The 9,351-nt window shown below is 53.0% G+C and overlaps 1 protein-coding gene across 1 annotated transcript in view; it reads left to right on the top strand.

Moving 5' to 3' along the window:
• The first annotated feature begins 420 nt into the window (after positions 1-420).
• SDK1 (sidekick cell adhesion molecule 1) overlaps positions 421-9,351 on the top strand; it is a 455,450-nt gene continuing 446,519 nt past the window's right edge. Inside the window, exons 1-3 of the mRNA XM_015565152.1 lie at positions 421-439; positions 942-1,101; positions 9,337-9,349. Of these exons, the coding sequence (XP_015420638.1) occupies positions 421-439; positions 942-1,101; positions 9,337-9,349 (192 nt within the window). The remainder of the gene's footprint in view (positions 440-941; positions 1,102-9,336; positions 9,350-9,351) is intronic.

Genomic DNA, 9,351 nt, shown 5'->3' with positions numbered 1-9,351 from the left:
CTCTGCTATTCCTTTGTGCGAAACACACAGGTTCCCGGGGTGGCGCCCCCTCCTGTGCGTGAGCTGAGCTGGGTGCCTCATGGCGTCCATGCAGGCATGAGTTTGCTGGTTATGGGAGGCGATGCGAGGGCGTGGCCTCCTCAGAGCCCAGGTGCACCCCTGCTCCCTCCCTCCAGGCTGTGGGAGCCCAGGGTCCGCCTGCCCCTGGGGAAATGCGGGTGAACCCGCGGGGACTGGCCGGGGCGGCTCCGTCAGACGCGCTCGGATGGTGCCGCCAGTGAGCGCGCAGCCATGGGAACTGTGATCACTGAGAGCTTCCAGGGGGCCGAAAGGCCGTCATTGCTACTTTTAAAACAAGGCCACTTTATTTTATCATTATTTTTATTTTAATTAAGTTTTGTTGGGGTGACATGGGTCTACATGAGCATACAGGTTTCAGGTGCGGGTTTCTAAGATACAACATCTGCCTATGGCACCATGTGCCCATCGCGGTCAGCTCTGCTCCTTTCGCCTCATGTTCGGCCCCCTCCTCCCCACCCCCTCCCTCTGGCAGCCACCCCTCTGCCGTGTGTGTTCGTGTGTCAGTTTTATAGCCACGTACGCGTGACATCACATGGTTCTTAGCTTTCTCTGTCTGACTGTCGCTCGGCGTCATGTTCTCCGGTCCATCCGTGTTGTTGCAAATGGCGCTGCTCCGTCCTCTGTGGCTGAGCCGTACCCACAGTGGGTGTGAACAGCCTTCTCCATCCAGTCCTCCCCCGAGGGCACTTCGCTGTTTCCAGGCCTTGGCCGCCGTGTATCATGCTGCCCTAACCATAGGGGTGCCTGTCTCTGCGAATACATGAGTCGATGTAAACAAGAGATTCACTAATTAGATGAATGCCGTTTTCACATGCACTTTATTCAGCTATTTTCTTTCTTTCTTTTTTAAAATTCTTCAGAGGACGTTGTGCCGTATTTTAAGACGGAGCCGGGCCTGCCGCAGACGCACCTGGAGGGCAACCGCCTGGTCCTCACCTGCCTGGCCGAGGGCAGCTGGCCCCTGGAGTTCAAGTGGCTGCGCAACGACAGCGAGGTCTCCACCTACAGCAGCGAGTACAGGTACCTGGTCGCCTCGGGCTGGGATCCCGTTGCACGTGGGTGTGTGAAGCGTTGGCCTTGTCGGCACGGAGGCCCAGGGATTGACCTGGTGGGAGTGGCTTCCTGACGCACCCAGGAGGAAGGGGTAGGTCTGAACATGCGCTTAGGGTGGGTTCACTGTTCTCAGACAGGTTGTGTTGCTCACTCGTTGGAAGTCGTTCGTGGACCCCACCTCAGAGGGGTCCTAAAACTCAAATGGCACTGCTTTGGTGCCCTGGGCAGATAGGAAGGATGTTTTAAGAGAATCCAGCTTGTTCGTCCTAATAAAAAGGAGTGGTCAGTGGGTGGCCTGTCCTGGTGTCTTCACCCTGAGGTCACGGCCAAGGACAGTGGCAGACAGACTGCGATCTAGACCCTCAGTCTCCACTGGCTTGCGTTCCGAAACCGAGCCCCTGAGATCACACCCGTGTGTTCTCCTGACCAGCTTCTGCCTAGTTTCTCTCGTCTCTCAGCCGAGAGGCACACCAGCCCGTCCGAGCTCCCGCTCAAAGCCATCCTAGGGCGCCAGCCGCACACACAGCTCAAAACATTTGGCTTAACCCAAAGAGTGGGCCCTGCAGGCAGCCAGAGAGCCCCTTGCCTTTCACTCTACACGTATTTCTCCTAACTGCAACCTGACCCTGGAAATGGGGTGTTTGGACCCAGCCCAGAGCCCCCTCAGTGACACTGCACAGGCTGGGCTCCCCTCACCGGCTCTGCTCCCCAACAGTCCTCAGCCAGGCTGCTGCCCTCAGGAACGTTGGATGAGCGCCCGACAAGGACAGCACCTGCCCGAGGTGCCCCAGGTGAGGGCGCCGCTTCAGCAGCCCGCACACGGTTGTCAGGCTCGAGGCCCTCATTTCCATACGTTAGCATCGGGCTGGCCCAGGTTTGCTTGAAAGGTAAAGCAGGTGGAGAAACGGCCTAGGAAGCACAGTACTGCGTTTCCGGGCTCGGGCACAGATTTCTGGGAGGAGGGGAGGGTTCCATCCACCCCGGGTCCTTGTTCTGTGTTGATCTAGAAGGAGCGCCCCCCACGGGAAGTCTGTGCTCGTGTTTCCCCAAACATTTCTGCAGGAGACACTCGTTCACTGTCCCCCACAAAGGGCATGTGCTGAGGAGGCCCCGGCCGCTGGTGTGACGTCGGTGCTTCCCGCGCTGCCCCCGCCTCGGCTCCGCGTGCTCGTTTCTCCCACTCACTCCCTCCCAGCAAATGAGCTGCATGCGGCCTGGTCAGGCCTTCCTCTTCTTCTTTAAATTTCCGTCTAATTCTGTTCATTCTAGTAGCTCCTAACTTGCTATTTAACGAAATGCGAAGTAACTGAAAACAGTCACTGCCGTCTCATTAAGAACAGGTTTCCTTTCTAAGTTTTTAATGTTTACTTGTTATTTTTCAAAGTATGTAATATGTTTATTGTGTTTTGATGAACAGTGAACATGGAACCCAGAAGAAATTTCTATAAAAAGCACTTCAATCTTTTGGATAAAGGGGATTCTCTCTAAATTGCTATTTATGTGCACATTTCTATTTCCGAGAAGCCGGGTGGGCAATCGATGTGTATCCTTAATGCATAAAACTCTGTTACACGAGGGTACGTTTCTGTGGGGTGAGTAGGTGTAACGCGCAGCTTCAAAGAGAAAAGAGAAACCATGTGGAAGCTGAATTGGTTAGAGTTCATTTTGAAAACTGGATCATGTGGCGATCAAAACCACTCTGTTGTTTAGATTCCATTGGAGACGTTTTAAAACAGTGGTAACATTTTTATTCGTAAGCGCCAGGACGCTGCAGTGCCATCGTTCTATATGTGCAGCCATCTAAACTTGAACTTGGACATCCCGGAGGAGGGGACTCTGCCCCAGCGGCCGCACCTGCTCATCGAGGCTCTGGAGAGTCCACAGGAGACCAGCGTCCTGCGCTGGAGCCGGGCGAGGGGGACGCGCACCATTAGCACAAGGAGCTCGTGGCGGCCGCTTCCCGGGAGCTCGCTGGAGAGATGGGTTTCTGCAGCCACTGACTTGGGGCCGACGTGATAAATTACATTCTATTCATGAGGCTCCAGGACTGAGATGGGTTATCGAGGATCCATCGTGTTTTGTCATCATTTTTTTCAAGATATAAAACCTGTCTAAAAACCTCAGGCTGGTTTTCCAAATTACTCTTCCATGGCCTGACTCCCGCTCAGCACCTCCCGCTGCCAGGCGCTCACCTCCACGCGGGGGCTCCGCGTCCCGAATTGAAAACACGGCGCCTTCGGAAAATGGTGGCTGTTCCCGCCTGACATGAATGCCGACCCCACCCCCACACTTGGTGTCAGTGATGAAAATGCTAACCCTCTAACAGAGAAAATAATATAAATTCACCTTTGCAGCTTTGACAAAAAAATAGCAATTTCCTGGCTGCCTGTATCACGTTAAACTGCACGGTGAGTTCTGGCGAGTTCCAGCTGCTGTGTTATTCATGGGCCTGCTCATTCCCACATGTAAGCACAGGTGACTACACTGCAGAGCGATAGCAGTTTCATGAGAAAACCATTTCTACCTGCCCGCCCCCCCCAAAAAAAACAACAACATTTATTCTAAATTATTTTCTACTTTGGGCTAAAACATTACTTTGCAATTGTATTCAAAGTATGTATCTCCAAGCCAAGACTTTCCTGGTGCTGGGCACAGTGCTCATTGTTACAAAGAGGGCGGGGGTGGTAATGGGTGCTCTAAGCTGCTGAAGGATCTCACCGCCTCCTCCTGGGCCTGTCTCTGTGCTCAGCCTCTAGGACAGTCTAATGATAGAAAATTCATGGATGCTTATTTTTTTTATTCCATTACAAAAATAGGAATTATTAAGGGGGAAGTTACTTTTTCCTAAGTCTTATCCAAAGATAAAAAATTTCATAATATCAATAAAAATTATTCAATGCCTGGAAATCACCTTTATAAGAAAGTAGGGGCCCAGTGCATGAATTTGTGCACCTTGAAAGGAACCGTGGGCCGCGAGGCTGCGGTAGGCACAGGGGCGGGTCTCGGCTCCTCCCCACGCCCCTGCCCCGCCTTTCCCACTGTGGCCCCTGGTCCCCTGTCTGCTGGCAGCCCCACTCCTGCCACTCCCGTTCCACGCGCTGACGGCACTGGCCCTGCTCGCTCCCACTGACGGCTCAGAGCGATTAGGGCTGGCGCCAGCAGTAGGTGCAAATGGGGCTGGCGCCGTCAGCAGGTGTGAGCGGCGGCTGCTGCCCCAATCGCCCCTCAGGAGCAGGGGAAGATGGAGAAGCCTTCAGGGGGGATCAGGGCCGGCAGCAGGTGCGAGTGGGGCCAGCACCAGCAGCAGGTGTGGGCAATGGCAGCAGGTGCGAGCGCCCAGCGGGACCACAGCACAGAGGAGCAAAGAATTTTCAGTAACCACCAGAGGCTCGCCCGGATGACAGCGACCGGAGCCCTGCCTTGGTCTAGCGCCCCACTCACCTGCTCCACCATCCCACTGCGGCCGATGCCCACCATGTTCCTCATTCTGCCGCCTGCTACTGATGCCTACCATGTTCCGCGCACGCCCCATGGTGGTCAGCGCACGTCATAGCAGCTGGTTGTTTGGTGGTTCTGCCGTTCGGTGTATTTGCATTTTAGGGTTTTATATATAGATGAGTAGAACCTACATGAAGAAAAGTAGTGAATGTCACCCTAGTTGGGAAATCTAAACATTGTAGAAACTTAAATTCCTTTGAAATTGTTGTTGAAGTTTAGCCTAATTTCAAGGAAAGTCCCAGTGGGGTTTGCTGAGGGTACCGTGATTCATGAGCGGACTCCAGAGCGCATGTCGAAATATAAACAGAAAAGAAGCCCAACGAATCTTCAAACACTGGGTGAACACAGGGAGGAGTATTTGCTCCCAGGAGCCACCGTAACTAAATGACACGTTAGTGGGACACAAACAGACAGAAATATTCCAGAAGGGAGTTTGAACCAGACCGTTGTGTCCATAAAAACCCACACCCTCAAGTGAGCATTAGAACCAGCGGCAAAGAAGTCAGTTATTTGGAAACAATATTGAACATGGGTCCTCTTTTTATACCAGACACCCAGTACATTTCAGAGTCATTTAAGAGTTACATTAAAAAATTAAACTATAAGAAAACAAAGGTGAAATGATCTCTAAATATACCAACGTGTAAAAGGCACTAGAAAAATCACCAAAACCGGATCTCAGCCATATCCAACTTTACAACGTCTCCTCAGTGACCACTACCAATTAAGAGGCAGATAATAATGACAACCATTTTGCAGCACATCGGACAGTTCGCTCTCTGTGATCAGCTGGCTCTCTGGTAACTGCGGAGGCGGGTTGGCATGAGGTGTCTGGGACACTCAGGCAGCGAGGGCAAGGGCAGAGCTGCGACGCCAGGAGAAGACCCAGTGCAGCCCAGACAGAACCAGGACCCGCTCCGTATCAAGGTCCTTACAGAGGCTCCACTGATCCCCCCTGGGATGGAGGGAGATGAACACAGTCACCTCTGAGCTCCTTCCTCAGCGGATGGCCCAGGGCCCCAGCCTCACTCCGGGCCCTCAAGCCTGAAGTGCCCGCGTGGACATCCTGGCGCAGAGAGCCCCGGGACAGGCAGCACGCGGCACGAGGCCTGGCTGATGTGGGGTGCTGCCGCCCAGGCTGCGGGGAGCTGGTGGCCAAGCCGTGGCTCAGATGAAAGTGGAGCCACAGGGCTTTTGGAATGGACACAGGAGGCTCAGAGGGAGCCTGTTCTTTGAGCCTCGGTGCCCCTTGCACCTGCTGCTGAGTGGCAGCCACCAGTGTCCCCCCGAGAGGATGGTCTGCAGTTTCTGCCAGGACTTCCTGCAGCGGGGGGAGGAGCAAGCTGCACATCTTTTCTGAGCGAGGGCCCTGCTCCTGGGGACACGGGCACCGGGTGCCACTGCGGGGGACGCTGCCCCGATGGGCACTGGACACGCGCACCGCTCGCCTGGCCCAGGTCTCAGAGCCCATAGTGCTGGTGGCCGGCGCTGGGTCGGCCTCCCCCAAGCCTCTGAGCGGAGCACTCTCCAAATACGGGAGAGTGAGCAGGTGCTCCGAGACCAAAAGCGTCCGCCGCCCCCGGGAGGGCTGGTTGGAGCTCTGTCCCCGCCGCGGTGCACCCGCTGCCGCGTCCCGGAGACACGGGCTGTGCCTGTGGCCCGTTCTGAGTGGCAGTTCAGGACCTTGTTCTACTCAGCGGAAGTGGAGGCACCCCCTTCACTGGTTTTGCTGTGATTTTGTTGGATTTTCTTTAATTTGCTCTTCCTGATGGTGAACTGGCCTGGACACTGTTTTGTTAGCCTAGGGCAGTGGTCGGCAAACTCATTAGTCAACAGAGCCAAATATCAACAGTACAACGATTGAAATTTCTTTTGAGCGCCACATTTTTTAAACTTAAACTATATAGGTAGGTACATTGTTATTAACTTAATCAGGGTATTCCTAAGCTGGCCTTTGCTAAAAACGTCCTCAATCTGATGATGGAGGTACGTTCGCTGAGGTTGACCCCTTCCAACTCTCCCATCCACACTCGTCTTGTATACTTGTTTCGTCCATCTCCTTTCTGAAAACGGACATCTGTGCATGGGCACGAAGTTTCAATTGCACTGCACGTGCGCGACCACACGTGGTATTTTGTGGAAGAGCCACACTCAAGGGGCCAAAGAGCTGCATGTGGCTCGTGATCTGCGGTTTGCCAACCACTGGCCTAGTAGGATATTTTATATATATATATATATATAATTTATCAGAGAGGAAGGGAGAGCGAGAGATAGAAACATCAATGATGAGAGAGAACCATTGATCGGCCGCCTCCTGCACGCCCCCTACTGGGGATTGAGACCGCAACCCAGGCATGTGCCTTGACTGGGAATGGAACTGCGACCTCCTGGTTCATAGGTCGAGGCTCAACCGCTGAGCCACACCAGCTGGGCAGCCTAGTGGAATTTCACTGTGGTGTGACACTCCCTGCCGAGTTTACTTGAAACCGGGGCAGCATTCTCTGTGTTTTCGTGGCATCTGGTGCGAAGATGTCATCGTAGTTGCTTGTGAAGCACCAGGAAACGTTCTCGCCTTGAAAACATGTGCTGATAAACAGAGGCCCGCGAGGAGCGTTCCCATCTGTTGGGCGAACATAATGTGTAGGAAATTCCTGTAATAGGTGGGAGGACTTTGCAACTTTTTTGTATATTTTTCCCCTAGTGAGGCAGTCAGCTACAGCCCCGGGACAGAACAGCATATGTCTGCCACTCCGCGCTGTCTCTCTCCGTTGTCTGAAAGCAGTGCTGAGTTTGTGCACTCGCACGCGGGAGTGCTACAGAAATGCATCTGAATGTAGCAGCTAGTTAAGATTCCTCCAGAAAGGGACAAGGGCACGAATACCAATGATATAAATGTGGCTACGCTGCAGGGACGAAGCTGTTCTTGTAGTTTTTCAAATACATGCTCTAATGACCGTGTTATTTCTTTTCCAAAAACTTGCGTTGACTTTATTTTAATGCAGTCTCAGAACTCCTCCTTCTTAGAATCACGGTACATACTAAAACCCCTCATCCTTCTCGTTTTATTTGTAATTTAAATACATGGCACCAACTCCGTGCTGCTCTCTTCAGTATTATTCTGATTTACTCGTCGATGCACTAATTAATTTTTTATTTGAGGTAAACCATTCCTCAGAAAAGAATGAAATTTTGAATATTAAAACTCAGCAATATTTTCCTCATAAAAGATTTTATTAATCTCGCCATAGGATCTCAAGATGGTTATCAGAGGGAAAACATACTTTGATTAACATTTGCTTAATACTGAATTAGCTGTATGGTCCAAATGTGTTTTTTTTATTTATTTATTTTTTGCTTAAAAATTATGCCTATCAGATCTTTTGGGGGTTGACAAATTGGACACACTTGAGTAAAAAGATGAGCAATTAGGTGAATGTAAGTGATTTCAAGGTGTGCTTAGGAACTGAGCACATAAAATCCTACCTTGGCGCCTCCTACCTGCGTTAAGTACTCTGACTGCGGTGTAAGGGGCGGCCTTCTTTTTAAAAATACATTTTTATTGATTTCAGAGAGGAAGGGAGAGGGAGAGAGAGAAACATCAATGATGAGAGAGAATCATGGATCAGCTGCCTCCTGCACGCCCCACACTGGGGATGGAGCCTGCAACCCGGGCCTGTGCCCTGACCCGGAATCAGACTGTGACCTCCTGGTTCCTAGGTCGACGCTCAACCCCTGAGCCCCGCCGGCCGGGCAGGAGGCGCTGTTCTTAACCGAGATGCCCGTGACCAGAACATCTTTTCCACAAGGGGTTCAGCCCCACCTCTTCCCTCTTTCGGAAAATAGGCAGCATTCACTGGGCTTCAGCCCTCTTCTTCCTCGTGGCAGACAGCTGCCCACGTGTGGAAGGTGCCAGCTCAGACCTTACACCCTGTTCTCGATTTGTTAGCGAGCGCGGCCAGGGGCCCGCTAAAGCACTCGCGCTGCGTGATCGGCGTGGCCTCGGAGCTGTAAGCTCACTCTAAGTGGTTCTGGGCTATTTATCCACTTGCTTGCGGGTTTCAAAACATCCTAAATTATAAAACCTACGGTAAGCCTAGAGCAGGCTTTTATGGAAACTGTGTCTCTGCACTTTTTCCTATAAGACTTTACTGACGTTCTTTGAAAGGCGCTGATTTGAAGGATGATTGCTTACAGTCACAGGAATGGAAACACAAATGCATTGCCCTTTCAGGCCTCCCGAGAGGTTTTAAAATGAACGTTGGGCCCCGGAGGAGAAGAGAGAAAGGAAAGCGTGTGACTCGTGTTGGGCGGTGCGCCCGGCATGGTGCGGGAGCGACGCTGGCCGGGATGGCACCGTGCCCTCGGCCTTGCCCACTGATTCACTGCGGCCTCGTTCGCTCTGCGCCTGGCGTCCCCCCAGCCCCGGGCGCGGCGGCTCCTGCGTGCCCAGGTGCCCGGCGCTGAGGCGGCGCTCCGGGAGCAGCGATGAACACGCAGATCTGAAACCCGTTTCCCGGGACATTTACAGCCGGTGGGGGATGGAGACGGGTTGAGCCATCCCTCACACAGATCGCAGCGGCAGCAGGCATGCTGGGCAGGGAGGATTGCACGGACATTACTTACCGGAAACGGTCTGAGGGGAGCGCCGGGTGCGATGGCGGCTGCTGTGGGCGGCGTCACTAACGCTGTGTCCGTGTTCGGCAGGTACGTGATCCCGGC

Source organism: Myotis davidii, unplaced genomic scaffold (genome assembly GCF_000327345.1).
Source record: "Myotis davidii unplaced genomic scaffold, ASM32734v1 scaffold399, whole genome shotgun sequence".
NCBI classification, from domain to species: Eukaryota; Metazoa; Chordata; class Mammalia; order Chiroptera; family Vespertilionidae; genus Myotis; species Myotis davidii.
Note: the sequence above shows the minus strand (reverse complement) of the source record. Positions and strands in the feature narration are given on the sequence as shown.